Source organism: Acartia tonsa, chromosome 5 (assembly GCF_053477335.1).
Source record: "Acartia tonsa isolate MP-2025a chromosome 5, ASM5347733v1, whole genome shotgun sequence".
NCBI classification, from domain to species: Eukaryota; Metazoa; Arthropoda; class Copepoda; order Calanoida; family Acartiidae; genus Acartia; species Acartia tonsa.
In genome coordinates, this window is record NC_137264.1 from 5377075 (window position 1) to 5402993 (window position 25919).

The 25919-nt window shown below is 33.0% G+C and overlaps 2 protein-coding genes across 2 annotated transcripts in view; both read left to right on the forward strand.

The window, feature by feature from the left end:
* LOC145319908 (uncharacterized) overlaps nucleotides 1–8169 on the forward strand; it is a 29590-nt gene extending 21421 nt beyond the window's left edge. The window contains exons 8-13 of the mRNA XM_080162309.1: nucleotides 3172–3223; nucleotides 4599–4692; nucleotides 5909–5977; nucleotides 6875–6956; nucleotides 7573–7627; nucleotides 7953–8169. Coding sequence (XP_080018435.1) covers nucleotides 3172–3223; nucleotides 4599–4692; nucleotides 5909–5977; nucleotides 6875–6956; nucleotides 7573–7627; nucleotides 7953–8169 — 569 coding nt within the window. The remainder of the gene's footprint in view (nucleotides 1–3171; nucleotides 3224–4598; nucleotides 4693–5908; nucleotides 5978–6874; nucleotides 6957–7572; nucleotides 7628–7952) is intronic.
* Nucleotides 8170–8554: 385 nt separating this feature from the next.
* The window catches only part of LOC145318595 (uncharacterized), a 105200-nt gene continuing 87835 nt past the window's right edge, over nucleotides 8555–25919 (forward strand). Inside the window, exons 1-15 of the mRNA XM_080159981.1 lie at nucleotides 8555–8628; nucleotides 8983–9103; nucleotides 9357–9474; nucleotides 13175–13303; nucleotides 13928–14087; nucleotides 14490–14526; nucleotides 16066–16147; nucleotides 17917–17980; nucleotides 22117–22241; nucleotides 22641–22795; nucleotides 23198–23327; nucleotides 23738–23828; nucleotides 24066–24131; nucleotides 24697–24872; nucleotides 25112–25159. Coding sequence (XP_080016107.1) covers nucleotides 9460–9474; nucleotides 13175–13303; nucleotides 13928–14087; nucleotides 14490–14526; nucleotides 16066–16147; nucleotides 17917–17980; nucleotides 22117–22241; nucleotides 22641–22795; nucleotides 23198–23327; nucleotides 23738–23828; nucleotides 24066–24131; nucleotides 24697–24872; nucleotides 25112–25159 — 1278 coding nt within the window. The 5' untranslated portion in view covers nucleotides 8555–8628; nucleotides 8983–9103; nucleotides 9357–9459. The remainder of the gene's footprint in view (nucleotides 8629–8982; nucleotides 9104–9356; nucleotides 9475–13174; nucleotides 13304–13927; nucleotides 14088–14489; nucleotides 14527–16065; nucleotides 16148–17916; nucleotides 17981–22116; nucleotides 22242–22640; nucleotides 22796–23197; nucleotides 23328–23737; nucleotides 23829–24065; nucleotides 24132–24696; nucleotides 24873–25111; nucleotides 25160–25919) is intronic.

Consider the following 25919-nt stretch of genomic DNA (forward strand, 5'->3'; position numbering starts at 1 on the left):
GGGGTAATTTCCCTTTTACCCTCCTCCCCCCATTGTATGTCTTTTCTTCTAGCTCCAAAAACTAGCGAATCACCCCTAGCATCTTGGGGCTCTGTATTCAAAGGGTTTAGAAAGCGAAAGAAAGACTAAAACATTACTACTTTATAAAATAAATTAAGGTTGTTTAAATTCTTAAAAGTAATAATAGATTTAAAAACATAAGCCGCTAAATAAAGTGATTGTTATAGTTGAAAATTTCCTATAAAAACAAACCATAAATTTTAGCCTCTAGACTAAATATAAACAAATAAACAAGATAATCTATAATACAAAGTAGAATGATGTCTGTCCGTCCGTCCGTCTGAAGCTTAAGATCTCGATAACCACTGAACCGATTGGATTCTACTCTTCAGTGTATATACCTATTGGTCCTGTGGTGGTTTAAAGCTATTTTCTTGGGGGGGGGGGGGGGGGGTGGGACACCCCCAACCCCCCAAAAAATGAAAATTTCCCCCCCCCCAAAAAAAATTTTTCTTTCTAATTTTAAATTTTTTTTCGTGTTTTTACATATTTTTATACATTTTTAAATTTTTTTTATACTTTTTAATTTTTTTTATACTTTTAAATTATTTTTCCTTTTCAAATTTCTTTTCTTCTTTTAAACTCTGTTTTATCAAATTAAAAAGATTGTGAAACCTTCCTTCTCCTGAAGGGGCAAAGCCCCAAAAAGGCTAATGGCAAAGAGATTTTTAAAAACAATATAAATAAATATAAAAAGTTATGAAATACAGAAAACATCTAAAAAATGTAAACAAATTTTTAAAATTCTACCCTGAACCTTTAGGAAAAAAAAGCCCCTAGAGGCTAGGGGCGAAGCCGCTAGTATTCTATAAAGATAAATAGAGAAAATTGAGAGGCGGGCAAAATGCATTTAATTCTCTAGTCCTGCTAAAAAATGAATATTTTTCCACCACCACTGAACACAAAACAAAAAAATGTAAAAATTAGTTTTTCTCAGCGATGGTAGAGAAAATTTTGTTAACTAAAATATAGGAGTTAGTACTATGTGATTTATAAAAGAAAAGCACAGCATTATACCAAAAATTGTATTTTATTTGAGAATATTGATACACTTATAGAACCTAATTCTGATATTTTATCATAATTAAGTATTAGTTTTGTATGTTTTATAATTGAATTTTATTAAATCTTAATGTTCATTTTCTAAGACCTTTTGCAAGTTCTCTTGCTGTGCCCCAAGAGGTAATTAAAAAAAAATAAAAAAAATTTGAGGTGCACCCACAATTTTAAACTTTTCGGGAAAAAAATTGAGGGGGATTTTTTTTTTTTGGGGGGGGGGAATAGCCGAAAACCACCACAGGACCAGTAGCTATATTCCCTGAAAATTATAATTTAGTGTTTACCGAGATCTTAAGGGACAGACTGACGGACGGACGGACAGACAGACATCATTCTACTTTATATTATAGATTAAATATTTAGGCGAAGTTCTATCAATAAAAATGTAACAGAAAGTTATTAATTGTAATCTTTAGCCTCTTAAACTTATCTTTGTATTTCTGATTTTACAGCTACTTAAATTTTATCCTCTATGCCGTCACAATTACGTAGGAACACACACATACACACACTCATTCACACACACACATACTCACACACACACTCAGAAATAAAGGAATTAAGAATTGTGTATTTTAAAAATAAAGGGGAGATAAACCGTTTCGAAACATTTATGGAACACAGTAATAGTGTCTGACTGATTATGACGTAACAAAAAAAAATAGCCAATGAGAGGCCACTATAAATTTTACCATTGGTCAATAACGGCCTCTCATTGGCTAATTTTTTTTTGTTACGTCATAATCAGTCAGACACTATTACTGTGTTCCATTTATGAATTTTCATGGACGTCCAAATGAGGATAAAAATATTTTTAATCATCAGACAACAAATTTTGTGCACAATATAGCAAAAATATTTTTTATGAATAAACACTTTTCCAGTATGGCTTCAAAACCGATTAATATCCGCTGGATTAGAACTGGTTCCAATCGTATCGTGTTATATCAAGTTTTCTACGAATATAAAAATGCACAATCATAATAATAAAACCAGTTTTGTTAGCCTGTGCCTTTGGCATCTCGGGGCTAACAAAACTGGCTTTATTCTTATTATAGTACATTTTTATTTCCGGGGAAAGCTGTTCATAATACGATGCGATAAACAACTAATCTCTTTACACCTGATACCTTGTTAATTTGAGCAACTAAGATTTTGCTTGTTAAAGCATCACTAAATTTAGAATTATAAATACTATTTTCAAATATTCTTTTAATTTTTAATACAATCTTTAAAAAGAATCTATACTATTTTTTATAATAATATACTTTAAAATCAAAATCATAGAGACTTTACTTAAAATATATTATGCCAATTCCTTATTAGAATAATCTTATTATTCTATCGTAGTATATAAAGTATTAAGGCTTTTTGTTTGACGGTTCTGATCTCGCAAACCCTTTATGCGACAGAGCTCTCCATTCTAAGTCTTTGGGTGTTTTAAGGCTATTTTCTGCCTTCCTTGCCTTTAATGCTATTCGTTGCAGACAAATCACACATGAACGGACCAACTAAAAATATTGAAAAATATTTCAATAATAATTTCAAGTTCAATTTTCATCCTCTAAGAGTTACCGCATAATTATGACAAGAAAAGCAAAGATTATTTATTTAAAATTTTGTACAAATTTGCTTTTATAAAGTTCTTCATAAAACCACTCCTGAAGTGAGTTAATTAATGGCCATTTTTATCAGTTGCTTTGCTAAGGTCACGGAAATTCAGCCTTAAATAAGTCATATATAGAGGGGTTTTATGAAAGACTTAATTAAAGCAAACTTGTTCAAAATTTTAAATAAATAATCTTTGCTTTTCTTGTCATGTTTATGCGGCAACTCCTAGTGGGTGAAAATTGAACTTGAAATTTTTAAATCTAATTTTCTCAAAGACCGCTGCATTTTAGATTTTATTGAAAAGTGAAATAAAGTTGCCTAACATAGGGTATTCAGATTCACTATTTCCCAATTTAGGTTCTGACACAAAAGTCAAAGCACCATCATACGCACTGTGAATGTCTTATGTTAAAATTTTCACATATTTTTTTTTATCTCTAGGACGAACAGATACAATTCAAGAAGAAAGTACTGAAGAAATAGAAGCAGACAGGTAAAAAAAATAACTCAAACTGTAGATTAGCTTCGCTTCTAATTAAAATTAATTGAAGAGATAGAACAAGTAAGGGGGTTATTGGGGTTAATACCCCACCCCTCCCTATAAAAAAATTATAGCAACACCTCCAAATACTATTTGTAAAACATCTCATGTTTTGAATTGTACGTATGAGAAGTAAACAAAAGACAAAAGTCAAGTTGTAAAAATACAAGTGTCAAATATACCTCAAAAAAATTGCACTTAAAATAGTCTAAAAATACCTTTTTTCAACATGACAACACTTGAGCACTATTTTGAAATTTGTTGCTAAAATTAGATTTAACAAGGATGACAACATCCATAAAAGCGAAGCTCTAAAACGGTAGGACAGATTAACATTAACACTTGTAGAGTGTCAGAAAAATCAGAATATAAATGAACAAAAGTTAAACAAAATTGATATAAAATCTAGTCAAAATGCTTAAATACAGGATAATGTTTAAGCACATACTAACACTTTTAGGACTTGTACTTTGTTGTCTTAGGAATCAGTATTCGAAAAATCAGATAATTTCATTACATAAAATTTGTTTAAAAAAGTTAAAAAATTAACATGTTTAAAATGGACGTACGGACATTCTGGTAACGATTATAAAGTTACTAGAATTCTAAATTGTACCTAAATACTACAGGAATCACCATGCAAAGTTTGAAATCTAAAGGACAAATCTAACATGCCTAAATTCCAGACGGGCGGATGGACGTACGGTCCGACCCTATTTATAGAAAAGCTTCGCTTTTAAAAATATTTGTAAGTTGAAAGTACTTAAAAACTACTAAGAGAGTTTGTAGGAAAACTTGTCAAAAATTGTTTTAAAATATTTCTTTGTCATTAGGTTTTGTATTTACTCAAATTTTTCATAAGTAGTACTTTTCAATTTTAAAAAGGATACAATAATTTGAATTCCGAACCTACGATCTACTTTTATGTTTCATTCAATTAAAGTAACACATGCCATATTAGGTTTAGGTAATAGTGATTAAGATCTAGTAAGAGGTTTAGATTCAATCTGGGTGTTTTCACTCAAAGTAACCTTTGAGAACTGACAACCCTTCTTCTTATTTTTTAAAGGGATATTGTTTTTGCATATTCTGCGGGGCCTTTACTTGGCGGTGTCCAACACTTGTGGGGCTACCCAGTTCTAAATAAAAGTAAACAGGGTAGCGTGACCTAAATTTATAAACAAAGCTAATAACCTCAACCTATCCCCCACTTTATTTTGAATTTCTAAAACTCAACAAGGCAATTTACAAGGCTAAACGTAACCAAGTCTAATAACAAACTATTGCTAAAAAATGCTAAGTTTTCTACTTGTGTATTAATTTTAAGGATTGGTGTCGGAATAAGTAGAACGCAATCTTTGATCACAAGAACAAACAACAGAACAAAAATAGAACCTAAAATCAGCCCTTTGGAGTTAAAGGTAGGAAAATGTACCACATTTTAAAACTGTGAATGTTTAACATAAATTGATTATGATTAAATTATTTGTAGTTATGAATAAAAAAACAAGAATTGATTTAGAAAAATCGCATTTCCCCCGACCTTTTTCGACTTTTGAAAAAATACCAAAGGGATATTCGGGATAGGGGTGAAAATAGGTTAAAACCACCACAGAATCAGTAGATATATTCCCTGAGAATCACAACATTGCCGGTCTAGCGTATATGTATCAGGGATAAGGGATAGGAAACCTGGCCATAAATTAGGTCTCGGCCTGGTTTTGAAAGGGATCAAGCAACTTTTACCATTTGCCTAATTTAATGACCTTACTGGCGGACGGCTCATATTGGCTACCGCTCTAAACCAATAGTGTTCTGTGATTTGGGCTTGTTTTGTATCAACCAATCACCAATTGGCGGAAATTTTAGAAGCAGACAATTCTAGAAAAAAATAATGATTTGTCTGCTACGAAAAAATAAATATAAATGGTGTTAAATCACATTAGTTTAATTATTAAATCTGCTTAGAGTTAAACATTAAAAAAGGGCCATATAGAAAAAACAAAAATAACGGGATTATTTTTTTGGAAAGAAGGTAGCTACGAATTTTCATTTGGTAGTTTATAAATTAGATGTTGTATTTTGAATTTTAAAAATTTAATACGGAATTGATACAACACCTTAACCCTAATTTTTGTACAATACAACACAGTACAGATATATCATTACATTATAGTATCCAAAGAACTTGATAGAATGTTACCCAAGTGCATATTTATTTATTTATTTTGAATTTTAATTAGCAATGAAATTTTCAAATAAAATTTTTACTCATTAATAAAAATGCAAATAATACAAACTAAAATCTGTCTGAGGGAACCCAACGATAGCTTTCTGACAGTTCAAATTACCAAAGTAAAAGATAAAAAAAATTTGGGAGAGAAAAAACTTCATTTTAACAAAAGCCATTAATATATAGGTTTATAAAAAGTTATGTTTTTTATTTTAAACTAGCTACCTGAATTTGATTCTATACTTTATCTACACACACACACAGCTTTTTCATTAGCGTTTAAGACGAACCACTGCGCCATCCCAAAACTGGTTTATTAGGCCTAGGCTTGAAATAGGCCTGAAATAATATTTTCCTACGTTTCCCATCCCTTATCCCTGATATGTATAATATAATGTATTCAGAAGTTTAAAAGAAAACCCAAAGAAACTGAGGAAAGTTCTATTTCACCGCCTTCAACTTGTAAAACTGAGGTAACCAGAATCATCATCATATATTCTAAAATATCAGGATGTTTGTTAGTTCCCTTACATTTTTTAAGCAGCAGCTGGACAGTCTCATAATCCAAATGAAGGCCCAGGGCAAGTTTTAGCTATTTCTTGAAGGGGTTTACTTTTCATTCATTGAAACATTCCTTGAGGGGCTATCCTATATGATAAAAAATCCGTGCGCCCCCCCCCCCCTCTCCACCAAAAAGAAAAATACTTAGCCTCTATAGGGTAAAGAAGTAGTTATTGTTACTATTGTAGTTACTAATTGTCTAAGTACCATTTTGAAAAGATTAATAAATAGATAGTTTACATCAGCCTTTATACTAGACTAAACTCATATTAAAAATGCAATGGAATAAATAAGGATTGTGCATAAAGCTTAACATAATGAAGGATTCATTTGGTGTACAAACTCAATTATAATGAATAAAATTACCCCTTTGATTAAAATTATGGTTAAGAAGTTTTTACACTCCAATCAAGATTTAATAAAAGTCTCCAAAGTTTTTAAGTCAACAAAGGGGAGATTGTGTTTATAAAACTTTGGGTATAAATAGTATAATTTAAAGTGTCACAAACAGATAGGTGAGGCCGTGGTGTGACTTATTGTGAAATAACACATTCTCTGCACATGGTTTAGCAATAAGTAACTTTAGAAGCAGACAGATATATTCAACACTGAAAATAGAATAAAAAATGCCGCATTGTTGAATGACAAAAAGTCGTCTTCACTCCATTTTAGATTAATTGGACTGAAGAACAAAAAGCTTCTCTGAAAAGAGGACAAGACATAAAGAAAATTGTCTTCTCCCTCCATGAGACTGATGTTAACTTGCAATTGAGAAAAACTTCAAAATACATTTAGTGTTTTGTTACTAGGCAAAGAAAGATCCAGAAATAGAAGCTGAATGTCAGAGCAAATCTGAGAGTGAAATTAGTGATGATCATCCACATATTTCAGGTACATTGGTGGTTTTCATTCATAGTGCTTATTTTAGCACAGAAACACTTTTCTCCCTTTATTTTAAATTAATTAAGAGGGGGTGGGGTCAGTTTTTGGTTTAAGTGTTTTACCTTAAGTTTGGTTATATTGGGTACTGTGTAGTCCTATAGAGCTAGAGCACTCAGGTAAAGGCCCCATAGGAAGATTCCCCTACAGAAATAGTGCACTGGGGTAAAGGCCCCATTGGAAAATCCCCCTTAGGGGCTATGATTATTTCAATATATTCAGAGAATAGTGTCATGTGGGGTTTATCAGTGCTCAACTGGTACTTTGTGCGAAAGAATCTCCACCTCTCTTACTAATTTAATAGATTTAGATGAACAGCAAGTCAATTCTTAGGTATTCCACCCGCCCCCCATATATTTCCTTTGGGTTTCCTTTTCCACTTCTCATCTTATCCCTCCTTTTAAACGTATTATTATGACGTCACACATGACACTTTCCAGCGCTTCGGGAAATTTTGTTCTGGCCTAATATTTACTCAGAATCAAATTGTCTTTGTCATAAATTACTTCACTTTACTTTATTACATTTTATTATTCTCTTTTAACATGTGAAAATAATTATTTTGTAGTGACATCTGGTGAGAGTTTTGGACATGATGATGATGTCTCTGATGATGATGAATCTAGGAATGGATGCTTTTAAGTTCCGAATATTTATTTACCCTGAAGTGTATTTGGAAATAGTCCCTTTAGTGTTTTTGAGGCCCAATCTCCCATCCTGCCCTCCCTCTCAAGTCAATCAGGGGAAGAGCAAATAAGAAACGGGTTGTGTTAGTATACACACATCATCAATGAGTCTTCCCTCTTTGACCCCCCCCCCTTCAATTCACTTCCAGGGGTAGGGGGTGAAGGGTTGAATTTAGCAAAATGTTAATTAAATGATGTTTAAATGAAGTTTGCAGTCTTTTGTATCTTAATCCTTAAATTAAATGTTATCCATTTGTTCGTGTAGGCTAACAGCTGATGAGAGCAGTAGTGTCACTGTCTGTTATCCCATCCATGATGAGAGTATCATTGTCTGCTACCCCATTCATGAGGAGGTGCCACCTGTCTTCCCTATCACTGAAGACACACCACCTGTTTTTCCTATACGTGAGGAGATCCCAGCTGTATTCATCAGTGAAATTGATGATGATACAATTAACAGGAAATTATACAAACATTAATTGATTGATAAAAAAATTATAATACAAAAATCAAAATCATTTTACAGCTATTTTTGTACTTGAATTCATTGCAATTTTTTATAATGACAAGTCATAATATTTGGCGTCAGTTATTTTGTTAGTTTGAGAGATATGATTATTGTCATTTTATTTAGGAGCGTAGCTACGCTATAATTGACTTTGTCTATGTGTCACTCCGTCAGTCCGTAATGATAAGGTGGTAATTTAATTTTCTTGGCTGCTTTTCAAGATGGACGGCTTCATTTTTTTAAAGATCGCCTGTACCAATCAGTAACCAGTATATAATTTACTTCATCTTTTGGTTAGTCAGTCATGCTAAAAAATGTATATATTATTATAATATATTTGTATGAAACTTAATTGTTAGTGTTGGTAAACATGATACTAGTGAAGAATTGGTGGATGGTGATCTTCCTACATTAGATCCTATCATTGAACAAGGGATGCATATTATTTAAACTATAGTATCAAATAGTAGAGTAGCTCTTAGAAATGATAAGCCAAATATAAGAAATGATGAGCACACACAAAGCGAGGAAGGGAGAAGGATAGATAGATAGATCAAGAAGAAATGGTAGAAAAAAGTAGAAGAAAATAGATAGGAAGAAAGGGAGTTGATAACAATCTATTTGATTATTAGACAATATATTTTTAGGCGTGATCATTGTGGGGTATGCCACCCCCGTACCATTTCAGTATGGAGTTAGAGGGGGCGTACCTTAAAAATCCTCCCACCACCGAATAGCCAAAACCCCTTAAATATTGTTCATATTGATGATATTGCTATGCTAAAAGATATTGAAGGTAAAGTTGATGTTCCAGAACACTGTGGCACAGAGATCAATGAAGCGCTGCTCAAACAGCTGATTGGTGGAGGGGCAACCGGTTCCTCCCCCCAACCCATTACTGAAAGGTAGAGATTAGTTCAAAGTTTTGCCACTAGATGGAGTTATTAGATTTTATAAGAATTTTTCAAAGATGAAAACATTGAAGCAATAAAAAGCATTAATATAAATTAGATGGTTATAAATTATCTCAAATATATATAAAGTATTCTGCTTCATCAAGTGAATACTTTCAATAAGTATTAATGAGCGTTTTTCTATCTATCTGTTTTATTTAAGAACGCTCTAAGGATGTTGTCATGATTGTTCAAATTTGTCAAGGTATAGAAAATCTTTGAGTGAGACACCTGAGCCTTGCAGTGAGCGTGGTCACTATCCACACCATGTCCCATCCTCCAGTCCTAGCTGTACAGATCCAGCCTATATGCAACCACCACAGGTACGAAGCACAATGTATATGGGTCATGCATAAACTAAACATGGATGACAACCTCCATAAGTAGTAAAGCACAAACAAAATCAAAGTTTGACTAACATACAAGGTCAGTTATAGAGCAGAGGGTTAGTTAAATAAAAATATAAATGCTGCAAGGAAGAAATTTACGAACCTTTTTTATTTATAAAATTTTATATCTCGCCCGACTGAACAAGAAGCTCATTCTCAGCCGTGTATCTAACAGACGGACGGACATTTCCTTTTACAGCATCAAAATTTAAAAAGACTGAGATTTAGATAGTATTTCTCAGGATTTTTTATTCAGAGACAATACCTACGTTTGAAAATAACCTGCGATTGTGGCTCAACACGTAGCGCATCCGCTCGTCGCCGAGGAGATGATAGATTCGAATCTCGGGCCGACACCGCGTCATAACTAAAGACGTTAAAAAGGGTTCTACTGCTGCTATGTCAGGTGCGCGACATAATTAATAAGATTAGGGTGAATGCCTTGGCCCATAAACAGGCGCAACTCACTACCATGCACAGTTAGGACTTCTCAGACAAAGGTCAAAGTGTTGGTTGTCTGATGGATGTTACTTAACCTAATATCCTTGGGTGTTAGAGTATCGCATCCCGTTACACGTTGAAGATGCTCCGGATTCTCTAGATGATCTTTTAAAATTTCTGGAGAATCCCGCCCTTAATGGTAATGTTAATGTTTGAAAATGCGGCTGACTTGTTATTGTTGCGCTTCTAATAACAAACATCATTCTTGAGATAGCTCAACCGCAAAATGGTACCAAAAAAATGACGTCATACGATAAATAACCAATGAGAGGCGAGTATAAATTTTACCATTGGTCAATTACAATGTATACTTTCCTCTTATTGGACAACTTTATTTTATGACGTCATTTTTTTGTGCCTTTTTGAAATGTCCATAATTCTTGTTTTATTCAACATTGATTGTATTCCTTTATACTAAAGTAACAGGATGTCTGTTTGTCTGTGTGTTTGTGTGTCTGTACCGAAGGATCTCGCTAACAGCTGAACCGGTCGGGTTCTCCTTAACAGGGTAGCCTATTTTCTTGGGGTGTGAGACACCCCCAACCCCCCCAAAAACTGAAAAATACCCCCCACCCAAAGAAAAATTAATTTTTTAACTAAAATTTAAAATGAGGGGGGGGGGGGTGAAGGCAAACCCTCCCCCCTTCAAAAAGGATTTCCATCCCCTACATTTTTTTTACTTTTTCTTTTTAAATCTAAAATAAGAAATTGGGTTATCAAATTCAACTCCCCCCTCCTCAAGTGCCCCTAGAGGCCTCTAGTGGCGTAGCCGCTAGTATACTATATACTAGCAGGGACATGGGTCTTGGGTTTTGACGACCAATTTCAAGTAAAAATTTTCCCACAATTAATTCCTTCTTCCACCCCCTCTACAGCACAAAACAAATCTAACGCCAACATTACGCCACTAAAATATCAAATTTTCAGCAATTTGAAATGGAAACAATTTGCTGAATCAAAGCCCCTGTATACCAGAAACCTACTTTGTTCACTATTTTTTTTGTTTTCTTTAAAATAATATACAGCATGACCCTCAAAAAAGTATTTTTAAGCATCTGCAGCCCTTATTTCTCAATGAATTATTAAAAAATGCATATGTCCTTGTTCTCCATAGTATTCCACGTAAGTAGATATAAAAATATTTTTTTTACCTCCATTAACACCGGAGATTTTTAGAGCTGAAGTTTTGAAAAAGTGACTGAGAAAAAGAATTTTTTTTTGTTTCTCTTATTTTTTGGATGGTTATATTATGTTTTTCTGGCAACTGAATAATGAGACACAAAGAAAAACAAGTTAACTAAATATTTCTTTTTTATTCCACCAAAAAATATCAATTTTTAATGGCAAAAAATACTACTGAATGAATTGATTATTTGCAAATTTTAGGTTATTTATTAACCCTTATTTATAGAAAAGGATTAATTATGACAGTTGCTCCGCCTACTTTTCTGACATCTCAATTATTTAATAGGGGGTAAATTAAGCTTTTTAGACTAAAAAATCATTATGTTTATTTTTATTTTCTTTATAACTTTTTTGTTATTAAAGTTAGGATTGTGAAACAAAAACAATTTTCCTGCTATATTCATAGAGATTTATTTGGTTTTTTAATCTTAAACAATTTTGCCTAATAAGTAAGTTTTTCAAAATATCATTAAACTAAAAAGACTCAAAAAATATGTGTAAAAAAATGCTTTTTACTCAAAAACTAAATTTTTTATTTCATTTTTGTATAAAGTTTCTGCTAGTAACAAAAATAAAAGGATTTCTAGCTTAATTTTGCTAAAAAAGTCGTTTCATGTTAAAAGTTACTTTTTCCTCAGTCACCTTTTCAAAACTTTAGCACTAAAAATCTCTGGTGTTAATGGAGGTAAAAAAAATATTTTTATATCTACTTACGTGGAATACTATAGAGAACAAGGACATATGCATTTTTTAATAATTCATTGAGAAATAAGGGCTGCAGATGCTTAAAAATACTTTTTTGAGGGTCATGCTGTATAACAAATGCTATGCTAAAGTCTAAGTAACAAAAAAGTATATTTTTTCGATTTTAAATTCTTATTTATTTCTTTTGTTCATAATTCTAAAGAAAAAAATAATATATATTTCTTTTTAAAAGCGAAGCTTTTCTATAGTTAGGGTCGGTCCGTCAGCCCGTCCGTTAATTTAGCCATGTTAGAATTATCCTATCGATTTCAAACTTTGCATGATGATTCCTGTAGTAGTTAAGTAAGATTTAGAAAGCGTAGCAACTCTAGTCAACCAGTCAACCAGTCATAAAATCATCCGATTGATCTGATTTTTTGATTACTGATTCCAATTACAATAAGTTACAATATTATGAGCAAAGCATCTCTATAATCTAGTCCTAAAAATGTCAGTATGTCCTTAAACAGAATTCTGTATTTAAGAAATTTTGCAACAAAATTACAATTTTGGCTGCTGATGATATACTAATAATTTTTATTCAAAGATTTCTCTTAAATTTGTGATCGTGCTTCTTTTCTTATGAATTTTTCTTATATTATAATTGAATAATTTTTCTGTAGAAAAAATATTTCTTTATTTAATTTAAAAGTACAATTGTTTTTTAATCTGTCTCTCTAGTTACTTAGCTAATTTTTTTTATCTATCTGGCTATTAATCAATTATCTATCTGTTTGTCTGCCTGTCTGCCAGTCAATCTATATCCATATCTATCTGTATACTGTGTGTCTATCTATCTATATATCTTTCTATCTATCTATCTATCTATCTATCTATATATCTATCTATCTATCTATCTATCTATCTATCTATCTATCTATCTATCTATCTATCTATCTATCTATCTATCTATCTATCTATCTATCTATCTATCTATCATCTATCTATCTATCTATCTATCTATCTATCTATCTATCTATCTATCTATCTATCTATCTATCTATCTATCTATCTATCTATCTATCTATCTATCTATCTATCTATCTATCTATCTATCTATCTATCTATCTATCTATCTATCTATCTATCTATCTATCTATCTATCTATCTATCTATCTATCTATCTATCTATCTATCTATCTATCTATCTATCTATCTATCTATCTATCTATCTATCTATCTATCTATCTATCTATGTCCCCAGGGTACTGTAGGAGGATGTAAGCATGGTAAGTACCACGGACACCGCAGGTCTGGCCATGGTTCCCGGCCGGGTAGTAAGAAAAAACGACGCAAACAAGATCAGCTCCAAGAATCAAGACATCTTCATAAGGTAATCATAGTTTTGACGTGTCGCAGCTACTCTAAAATTAGTTTCTGTCCGTCACTAAAGTTTTAGAACAAACAAGTATAGCAACATCCATAAAAGCAAAGCACTTAAATTAGAAGAAGGGATAAACGAACAACAAATGTTGAAGAGTGTGAATACTTAATAGGCAGATCATTAATTCATAAGTCTAAACAAAACTGTACATTAACTTTTGGCAAAATTGCGTAAATACTGGAGACAGTAAAAAGATATACTTTCATTTTCAGGATTTGATACTAGAGATACACTGCTTATGATATTGTACATGTAAAGTTTAATATCGATAGAACATTTCTAACATGTCTTTATTAAAGAGGACGGATCGACTTTAATGATAGAAAAGCTTCTTTTTTTAAAACTGAATATTTTTTTATGAAATTTACAAGAAGAAATGCTAGGTTAGAAGCTGGATCTCCACTCAATTAATCAAATTCTGAAATCTTTGAGAATATTTTTTTAAAACCGGTGCCATCACGCAAATTGCCTGTTGATCAATTATATCCACATTAAAACCTTAAATTTTTGTTAACAAAATCTGTATTTTTCTTAAAGAGATAAGTTTTTATGAAAAAAATCTTTATGTTTCAGTCTGAAGAAAAGGATATAGTGCCGCGAGCCTCCAGCGGGCCAGTACGGTCAGCCTCATTGACCTCTCTGGGCACTACTGTCAGACCTACAGAAGAGGAAAGATCAAATTTGTCTTTGTCCCCTCCGGTTTCTACTGTGGCTAATGGTCCAAGATTACTTGGTTAGTAAATTGAAAGCTATATACATTTATGTTGTTAAGGTGGGGAGGGTAGAGCTCTATAGTAGTATATAAGTATAAAGGATCAGGTGGGCTAGAAACAAAAAAAAATCATATAAGTGTAGTGGTTCTGTAATATTAGAAAAAAGCGCCCTTTTTATTGGATTAGAACCGTTACTCAGCCATACTGTAAAAAATCATGTAAAGCATCGAAGTAAAAAAACTTTCCTTAGATATTGAAATAAAAGTCATAAAATTAATAATCCGAGTGCCAGGGCTAACAAATCTCGCTTTAATCTTATCGTTTTTAATTTTAATATCCACGGAAAGCTGACTACAATACGATGTAAGAAAAAACTATTCTGTTAGCATATTTAGACAGGTTTTTCAGATAATTTATTTTAGGTTCTTCAACGCTGCCTAGATCCTCATCTCAAAATAGGTAATATTTTGTTATATTTTAATTCATTTATTTTCTTTTTAAGGTTGTTGGTCAAGGGCAGAGTTTAGAATACATTTATGGAAATCCTTATATATACATCAACAGGATGTTTTACATATTTTATTTGTCTGTCTCTCTGCGTATTGCTGAAGATCTTGCTCAACCAATATGGACCTCCTTTTCAGTGAAGTTTTCTTTTCTGATAGGTCAAGGAATGGTTAATAAGGGAGGGGGGGGGGGAGTTTGTACAGTAAGCTATAAAAATTGGAAAGAATTTTAATGAATATAATAGATTTGAAATCTGCATAAAATTTTAAGGAATTTTATAAAATTCGTTTTTTGTATAATTCTTTATCTATAAGCGCAAATACAAATTAAGTTAAATAATTTTGACATCTGTGATTGGTGGATTGAAAACTATCTGCGCCCTGATTAGAGAAGCTAAAGTGACGTACATCATTCAACCAATTAGAGCGCAGGTAGTTTCCAATCCACCTATCCTATTGGTCAAAATTTATTAACTTAAATTAGATTTGCGCTTTTAGATAATGAATTATACAAAAAACTAATTTTATAAAAAATCCTTAAAATTTTATGCAGATTTCAAATCTATTATATTCATTAAAATTCTTTCCATTTTTTATAGCTTATTGTACAGTTATAGGAAATGAAAATTCAGTATCAAATTTTGCCCTGGTCGTTTGGGCTTGTTTATATAGTTATCAACCTAATTCTTTTTGTAGACTCTCTTATATGATTGGATCTACCTGTAAAACTTTTAAAATTGAATTTTGGGACTTTCCTTCTAGGGGCTAGTGGAGCAAAAGACCCCTCCAAACACTAAAATTTTAAGTTATGAGCTCATTTTTTAAGATATCGAGCTGATTTTTTAAATGGAACCTTTTATTACATAGATGAGTTGATTAGCCACCCCATATTTCATTTTTGCACTTTACATTTAGGGGCTTTTGGGGTAAACCCCCCCCCCCCCCAAATACAAAATTTATATGTTTTGAGCTTACAAACCCCTAGAAGTGAAGTACAAAAATGAAATATGGGATGGCTAATCAACCCTTTTGTGTAATAAAAGTTTCCATTTAAAAAATCAACTCGATATCTTAAAAAATAAGCTATTAACTAAAAATTTTAGTGTTTGGGGGGTCTTTTGCTCCACTAGCCCCTAGAAGGAAAGTCCCAAAATTCAACTTTTAAAGTTTTACAGGTAGATCCAATCATATAAGAGAGTCTACAAAAAGAATTAGATTGACAACTATAAAAACAAGCCCAAACGGCCAGGGCAAAATTTGATACTGAATTTGCATTTCCTATAACTGTACAAACTTCCCCCCCCCCCTTAATTTGGGGGAGGGTACATCCACCCTAAAAAATAGCTCCCAAAACAATTTTTTTTTTCATTTTAAAGTGGGATGTAGATTCTCTCCCTCGTCTCCCCCTTTCCCTTAAGTGCCCATATAGGCCTCAAGAAGCGCAGCCGCTAGTTTTATAAAAATATACAAAGAAATTTTGTAATTGTTCTAGAAGCACGGATGAGGGTTGTGATGACAAACCGAATATTCCTTCAGTATTATCCCTCCAGCTAGAGGGGGTTTATGGTGGACAGGTAAGTTTAGTAAATATTTCTTCAGTATTATCCCTCCAACTAGAGGGGGTTTATGGTGGACAGGTAAGTGTAGTGAATATTCCTTTAGTATTATCCCTCCAGCTAGAGAAGGTTTATGGTGGACAGGTAAGTTTAGTGAATATTCCTTCAGTATTATCCTTCCAGATAGAGGAGGTATGATGGACAGGTAAGTGTAGTGAATATTCCTTCAGTATTATCCCTTCAGCTAGAGGGGGTTTATGGTGGACATGTAAGTGTAGTGAAAATTCCTTCAGTATTATCCCTCCAGCTAGAGGGGGTTTATGGTGGACATGTAAGTGTAGTGAATATTCCTTCAGTATTATCCCTCCAGCTAGAGGGGGTTTATGGTGGACAGGTATGTTTAGTGAATATTCCTTCAGTATTATCCCTCCAGCTAGAGGGGTTTATGGTGGACATGTAAGTGTAGTGAATATTTCTTCAGTATTTTCCCTCCAGCTAGAGGGGGTTTATGGTGGACAGGTAAGTTTAGTGAATATTCCTTCAGTATTATCCCTCCAGCTAGAGAGGTTTATGGTGGACAGGTAAGTGTAGTGAATATTTCTTCAGTATTTTCCCTCCAGCTAGAGGGGGTTTATGGTGGACAGGTAAGTTTAGTGAATATTCCTTCAGTATTATCCCTTCAGCTAGAGGTGGTTTATGGTGGACAGGTAAGTGTAGTGAATATTCCTTCAGTAGTATCCCTCCAGCTAGAGGGGGTTTATGGTGGACAGGTAAGTGTAGTGAATATTCCTTCAGTATTATCCCTTCAGCTAGAGGGGGTTTATGGTGGACAGGTAAGTGTAGTGAATATTCCTTCAGTATTATCCCTTCAGCTAGAGGTGGTTTATGGTGGACAGGTAAGTGTAGTGAATATTCCTTCAGTATTATCCCTCCAGCTAGAGGGGGTTTATGGTGGACATGTAAGTGTAGCGAATCTACTCTAGAATTCCACATGTCTGTATGTCTCTCCGTCTGCATATCCCCATTTGGGAGAGATATTATTTTCTTGACTGCTATTTGAGATATACGATATGTCAGTAATGCTATGCAAGACTAGAAACTTCTTTGGAGGAAGAGAAATTTACTTTTTATATTAGAGGATGAAAGATACAATTTCTTTATAATATTCTTAGGATCAAGAAGCAACTCATATTTATGAAAAATGCTACTAGTTAAATTAAATTTACATGGAGAAAATTTATTTTGACTAGCTGCTTTATGAGCAATTTGAAACTTCTTTATGATTAATGAGCATGTAGACATTGTTGAGTCCCGCTTACATACAGCTAGAGTATGTCCGTTTGTTCGCTTGTGTAACAAAAAAAAAATAGGGAGGGGGGGGGGGCATTTCACCCAAACTTATGATGAAAAATGGAGCCATTAATCTATAATACAAAGTAGAACGATGTCTGTCTGTCTGTTTGTCTGTCTGTTTGTGGCGAAGGATCTCGCTAACCGCTGAACCGATCGGGTTCTCCTTTACAATGTAGCTTCTCATATGTCCCGGGAAGGTTTATAACTATTTTTTGGGGGGGAGACACCCCTAACCCCCCCAAAAATGAAAAATATCCCCCCCCCAAATAAAAAGAAAAATTAAGATAGTGGGGTCGACTACTTTAACCCATCCCCCCCCCCAATTTTTTAAAATTTTCTTTAAAATCGAAATCACGAAAAATTAGTTTGCTCAAACCTCTTGGGGCAAAGAGGCTAGGGGCGAATCCGCTAGTATACATATATATTAATTTTAGAATGGATGTGACACAACAACTTGGAGAGAAGATACTCTATCACCTAGTACTACTAGATCTACAGGTATTACTAGAAAGAATGGGGGGGGGGGGGGGGTTGAGAGAAGATACTCTATCACCTAGTACTACTAGATCTACAGGTATTACTAGAAAAAAGGGGAGGGGGTAGAGAGGCATATCCACCCCTTGACCATTAAAATACTGAAACTTGTAAAAATCTATCTTAGAATGTAATATTAAATTGGGATCATGGAAAGAAAATGAAGAAGCGGGTTTTGTCGTATTTTCACAGTAGCTTCTGATAGGTTATTTTGGATAGGTTAGGTAAATGTTAATGATTGCCCCGCAGGGACTAGAAATAGGAGAGAAGCTACATGTTCCTTAATTTGTATTAAACAAAAGTGCGAGTTTTGAATTAAGTCAATTTAAATGAAAATAAAACAAATTAAAATTAAAATGTCTTATTTACAATACACATTCTCATGTCCTTTATGTGCTCTGTGTTTTGTGTGGAGTGCAAGCATGCACAGACACATTCTCAGACTACAGGGTGCAATAGGAAATGTGGAAAATTCTGAATTCAAAATTTGCCTATGAGAGGGCTATTTCATGGCCCTAAGTTAAATTAAAATCTAAGCTAAATTTAAATTTAAGCTACTTATAAAGATGTATTCTATCCTACCTTTTTTGGACATGTTTGAATCGCCCTATCAAAAGCAAACTTATTAAGAGGAATACTCTCACTACTAGTTATATATTTTAAAGCGTAGTAACTCTAAAATCGTTTCAAACATGTTCATTTTTTATCATCTATTTGGATATCAAATGTTTTGAATGAAAATTTTTTATTATTGACTTAATTTTTCGTTTGCTGATTTAATACCAAAAGCACTGTATAAATGATTTTCTGATTTAGTTAAACTTCGATTACATCCAAGGGTTCAGCCTTCTTAAATATTTAAAATAAATATTAAAATTGAAGGACCCTGTAGTTGGTATCTCTCTTGCATCTTTTACACTTGTTACAAAACATAAACAACTTCACAATTTGTTAACTAAGATATTTAGGAATATATTTTATCTATAATTTAGACCCCACAAGGTTAAAGTCTATTCTTTTCTATTAAACTAGCGGCTCCGCCCCTAGCCTCTAGGGGCTTTGCCCCAAGAGGTTTGACCAAACCAATTTTTCGTATTTTAGATTTAAAATAAAAAATATAAATTTTTTTTGGGGGGGGTATTTTCATTTTTGGGGGGTTAGGGGTGTCCCACCCCCCATAAAAATAGTTATAGACCTTCCCGGGAACTATGAGAAGCTACCCTGTAAAGGAGAACCCGATCGGTTCAGCGGTTAGCGAGATCCTTCGCTACAAACAAACAGACAAACACACAAACAGACAGACATCGTTCTACTTTATATTATAGATGATAAATAACATTTTTGTTTCAATTATATTAATTTCGAGAGAAAATTAATTTTAAAAAATAGATTTGATATATAACGCCGATAATATACCTATACTTTAAAAAAAATGTTTTTAGTAGCAAAGCATACCTATAATTAACTATTTGCCTGCTTGTATTGATAATGATGTTCTCTATTTAGTTCTCTCTTTATCTCTTTCTCTCTTTCTATCTCTTTCTCTCTCTCTTTCTCTCTTTCTCTGTCTCTCTCTCTCTGTCTCTCTCTCTCTCTCTCTCTCTCTCTTTCTCTTTCTCTCTCTCTCTATATCTCTCTCTCTTTCTCTTTCTCTCTATCTCTCTTTCTCTCTCTTTCTCTCTCTACCTATCTCTCTCTGTCTCTCTCTCTCTGTCTCTGTCTCTCTCTCTCTCTCTCTGTCTCTTTCTCTCTCTGTCTCTCTCTCTCTCTTTCTTTCTCTTTTTAAAAGTATTTTTTAAAAAGCTTTGCTTAATTGGGCGTAATTGTCCTAGTTCTGATATAATAGTTATTTCTCGTATCGTATTATAAACGGCTTTCCGCGGATATAGAATGTACAATTATAAGATTAAAACTAGTTTTTTTAGCCCCGTGGTGCCGGAGGCACCGGCTAAAAAAACTAGTTTTAATCTTATGATTGTACATTTCTATATTCGTAGAAAACTGGATATAATACGATGCTAGACATAGTTTTTTCGTATGGATGAGAACCGGTTCCTATCCACCGGATTCGAATGAATACGAGAAAAGAATTTAACAACGTGTCTTGTTAAAAATAATTCAACCCTATCTTAGTTAAAATAACTTTTCAATTAAGAACTTTGTCTGTGTTTTAAAAAGAGATTTAGTTCAACAAATAATACCAATAAAAGTTTTGTAAAAAGTAGTCGGCATTTGATTTGTACCCCCCCCTTTCCTCAATCCTCAATTCTAAAAAAATGTCTTAAAAAATAGAATTGGAAAATCGACTATAGGGAATTATTTTTGTAAATTACTATTTTTCTTTTTTGCTACTTATTTTTGTTTACATTTAATAAACCCTTTTTAGTCTCAAGGTCGCTTTGGGAAAAAGTATTATAGAGTGGTGTACATTTATTTCCGCACTTAGCAGAAATCTTTTTCAGTAACAAACTAAAATAGAAAGTGTGTTGCCGACTTCCCCCCTTTCCCCCCTCCCCTAGGTGATCAAGGTGCGATTTATCCCCCTAAAGCCTTAAATAAAAGCTTTTTAGTAAAGGAGAAACGTGTTTAGTTCTCCTTCTACATGCAATTATTTGGAATTTTGCGAATATAAAACAAGATACATGTGTGAAGTGGAAGTGTATGCACCCCAAGCAAAGTATTATATCTTACATTCATATTACAAATTTACTTTCTCATATCTTTTAAAAGCGAAGCTTTTCTATAATTAGGATCAGTCCGTCCTTCCGTCCGTCCGTACGTCCGTAACGGATAGCTTTTTTCGTTAATTTAGTCATGTTAGAATTGTCCTATCGATTTCAAATTTTGCATGGTGATTCCTTTAGTAGTTAGGTACGATTTAGAAACTCTATAATTATCACCAAAATGTCCCTACGTCCATTTTAAACATGTTGATTTTTTTACTTTTTTAACAACAAATTTTTATGTGATATAATCATCCGATTGATCTGATTTTTGGTATATTGATTCCTGGGACAACAAAGTATAATGTAATAAGCGAAGCAACTCTATAATCAAGTCCTAAAAATGTAAGTATGTCTATAAACATTATCCTGAATCAAGCAGTTTTTCAACAAATTTACTTACAATTTTGCTTTGACTCTTATACATTTATATTATGATTATTCAGTTCTGACACTATACAAGTGTTAATGTCCGTTTGTCCTACCGTTTCAGTGCTTCGCTTTTATGGATGTTGTCATCCTTGTTAAATTGAAATTTAATACAAATTACTTTATTCTGGTGAAAAAGCGAGGATTCTTTACATACATAATTGCTGTTATTTTATTTTTTGATATTGACTGCTTGGAAATATTATAGATAGATTGTTAATTTTCTTAAACATATAGATTTTTGCAGCAAATATACTCCACAAATTATTTATTTTTAGAAGTTTATTCTCCTCAAAGTCTCATCTAAGTAAGGGCCAAAAAAAAGGAAGTCTCAAGAAATATTTAATAAAAAGCTCTGATATTTTTTATTGAAGTGTTACTTGTCCATGTTCTGACTTAATTTGAAATGTTTAGTCATATTTGACGTTGAAAATATCAATAAACATTTCATTTCTCATTTATATGTTATAGGGTTCCAAAGGATTAGGTCATTTTCAAGTAAAGAAAAATGAACATAAAATATGATATTTACGCAAAATTCATCTAAAATTTTAAACATCTTTACTAAACCATATACACCCCCCTCCCCAATCAATTAAAGTTTTTTTTATTATCAAAATTTTTAGGTAAAAGTACTTTTTGTGCTCCTTTTTGGGGGTTTTATAACTTGCAAGGAGCGTTTTTAAAATCAGGTTTCTGCCCTTCAAAATGATCCAATCCCAATACACTCATTCAAGTATTTTTATTTCAAAATTAGATATTTTTAGAATTCTAATTTGATTAAATATCAAGGTAATATATAAAAATAACTTGATTCATTTCAATATACTTGAAATACCAAACATCTGAAAATTTTGCATATGTGCTGGTTGCCGCGTTGAACAAATAGAGGCGTGGCTCTGGTATAAAGATCAATCAATCAGTCACATAAAGTAAATGTTTATTAAGGTTTTGCTGGAGAAAGTACAGAAACCCTGATGAACATAGAGGACTGTTTACTGGAGCCCATGACAAGAAAACTATCAGATTCAAACCCTCCAAGATCACAACTTTTGTTTCCTGATCTCATGAAGGTAATCATCCTACATTATTAGCTAGTAAGACAGCACTTTTGATTGTCTGCTGCCATTTTCTACAGATCCTTGTTACGTCACACATTTTTAATTAACTGCACACGTACTCATAAAAGAGCTTTTTTATGTATATTTTGAAGCTCTGGAAATTGTCATTTTGACGTCATAAAAAATACGTCTAAAATGGACAGATAAGAGGAGAAATAGGAAAGGAAACCCCTAAACAAGAGATGATTTTTTATGATGTCACACATGACACTTTCAAGTGCTTCGAATATTTTCCCCAGTAATGAAGGTTTTATATACTGCAAATTTCTTCGCTATTTTCCCGCGAACATGCTACATTTGTAACAATCATGATATCTAATAATCTATCGAATCTAATTGTTCTTGTTCTAGGCGGAAGACGACATTGCTGAAATGTCTGAAACAGAAGGTTCTGCTGATCACGTGACTATAGAGGCCGTGCCCCCTCCCCCTCCAGAGGTGTCCCAGTCCACCATTAGTAACTGGTTGACCGCCCAAGCTCTGGATAATATGAGTGAAAATAATAGGTCAGTTTTTGTCTTTGTAAAAGAAATTACTTCACACAAATAGCTTATACCATATTGTTTAAGAGATCACTTAGTTTCATTTTTTATTTTTCATCAAATTAGATTTTATTTTTTTGTCCACTTAAAGTAAATATTATTTAATTAATAACGATAATAACATAATTAAGAGTTGAATGAAGTATAAGATTTGTATCTATTTTAGAATTCCTTGCTCGTAACCACAGAATATCACCTTTTTTCTTTTTAAAAAAAAAAGTAAACGAGGCAGCTTATTGGAAATGAACTACAAAGCCATTCATATTTAAATTTACAAGTTGTCTTGTCCTTCCATTACTAAAGAGATAGAATATTATAATTTCAAATAATTTTGTATGTTGAACACCTTATTATTATTCATTTTAGAACACGTCTGGAGGAAGATATCGAAACAGCTGATATTGCTCATGAAACAGTAGAGCTGCTACAAGAGGATATCAAAAGTCCACTTTTTGGTGGACAACAATTCATTATACCTGACCAGCTAAATAGACAGGTAATTTAAGTTTTTGAAACGTAATGCTTGTTCTATGTAGCTTTTCCTATCTTACTTTGCATGTCTGTAAATATCTCTGTTGATTATGGTTGTAACTTGTAATTTCCATATTTTCTTAAGTCCGCTATGAATTTTATTATAGATAGCTAATATAACGACATGCCCTATCCACCCCTTTTACTCATCACCTCCTCTCCTACTGGAGAAACGTCATGACCAATAAATGAGTACTAATGTAGCAACCCAAATGATTAAGTTTGACGGATTTTGAGGTCAGTTTGATCATCTAGATGATTGTATAAATATATATTTTCCATGTTTTTACAATTAGGTCGAAAGCGAAGCGCATTTCCAACTTGCACAGAATGCCGAATACATAATTTTTAAAAACTTTCTATTAAAAAATCTAGGAGGGAAAACAACAGCAACGTGAAATGCTGGAACAAAGTGTGACTCAACATCATGAAATCTTAGGACCTGGCCAGGGAATACTCATTGCAGGTAATCAATAAATTTCAAGGAATATACTACTAAAAAATAAGGGGACGATCAATTTATCTTACAAGTCCTATTGTAAAACTTACAAGAATTGAATTCCATCTTTATTTATATTTTACCCTGCAATGAAAAGTAATTAAAGCAAAATAGTTTACTTTAAAAAAAGCTAGAACATAGTATTCTAACAGGGTCTGTTTGAAGATAATTTACTAAAATTGAGTACATAGAAATTAATTGCAGGTGGAACTGGGCAAGCTGTTAGTCTGGCGGGTGTACAAACAGTTAGCCTTGCAGAAGTTCATACAGGTACAGGCACTTAGTTAGTCTAGTGAGTGTACAAACAGTCAGTCTTGCAGGAGTTCATACAGGTACAGGTACATAATTAGTCTGGTGAGTGTACAAACTGTCAGTCTTACAGGAGTTCATACAGGTACATAGTTAGTCTGACGGGTGTACAAACAGTCGGTCTTGCAGGAGTTCATACAGGTACAGGTACATAATTAGTCTGGTGAATGTACAAACATTCAGTCTTACAGGAGTTCATACAGGTACATAGTTAGTCTGACGGGTGTACAAACAGTCAGTCTTGCAAGAGTTCATACAGGTACAGGTACATAGTTAGTCTGGTGAGTGTACACACAGTTAGTCTTGCAAGAATTCATACAGGTACAGGTACATAGTTAGTTTGGCAGTGTACAAACAGTCAGTCTTTCAGGAGTTCTACAGGTACAGTTACATTGTTAGTCTGGTGGGTGTACAAACAGTCAGTCTTGAGTACTGATACCCCACACCCATATTTTAAAGGTTATTGGTTATGGGCTAGGCATTAGGCATAGTGAAAAAAAAGAATATAAAATATTTCCTACTTCAGGACAATCGGTTGGCCTGAGCCTGCCAATGATGCCTCCAACCTCTGCTGGTCTCTTATCTGGAGGTCAGGGGAGACCTGGAGACATGCTGGAGGCTGGCATCTTGTCTGGAGGTCAGGGTAAACCTGGAGACTTCTTGTTCTACAGCCAGGACGGGAATCAAGTCAAAGTTGCCCAGGTTAAAATTATATTTAGTTTCAAAAAACTAAACTATAAAAGATTTTAAACATTTTATTTATACTAGTATGTTATTGTTCATAAAAGCAATGTGGTAAAAACGATTATAGCGGATGTTTGGATGTTTTTAAGAGGGTGTAAATTTGTGACTTTATTCAAATTATTGTCAAATATTATTCTTGAACAATTTTAAACACTGTATAGAATAATATTATTCTGTTATTTGTTTTATATTTGTAGGTGATAGAAATATTGGGAGAGACTGCAAAGGAAACAAAAGGACCCCAGGTGATTTTATAATAAGCTAAATAAAGCTAGATAGAGACCAGGGTTGGGCCGGATATCCGGCCATTTTAAATATCCAGGCGGACACCGGATATTGATTGATTGATTAGCCATAGTTTCTTAGGGTTTGGACCTAAGTAATCATGGAGTAGGTTGAGACACTTTTGTATAGCCACTAGGGCTATCAAGCTCCACGTTCAAGCACATTATGACTTGACCCGCTATCAAAACTATCCGGCAATATAATATTATCTTTTATATTATACAACAAAATCTCTGTTTACAAACAGTCACAGGCATTATTTCTTAAGTTGCATAGTAAAATGATTTGAGTTTTACCTAGGAAGGTAGAAGTAAGTCAAATGGTAGTAATAGTTAATTAGATTAATTGCTTAGAATTAGGATCAACATAATAGTTACTAATTATATCTGGTATCCGGCCAAAATGATTACGACCCAAGCCTATTAGAGACAATGATGAAGTTAGAAGATTTTTTATTGGTGCAAATACGATTTTTTTTCATTTTTACAATGAAATAAACAAAATAACAATAAGATAAAGTAGATATAAATTTAGAGCTTAGCCTATCACAAATAAGAAGGAAACGTTTCTTTTAATTTTGTTTTGATAAGAAAATTTAGAAACAAGGATGAGATGGTCACAAGCGCGGACCGGAGCTTATAAAAATTACAAATAAGGTCAAATAAAAAAGTGATCTACTATATATTTGATTATAATTAAGATCAGTCTGACCTAATAAGC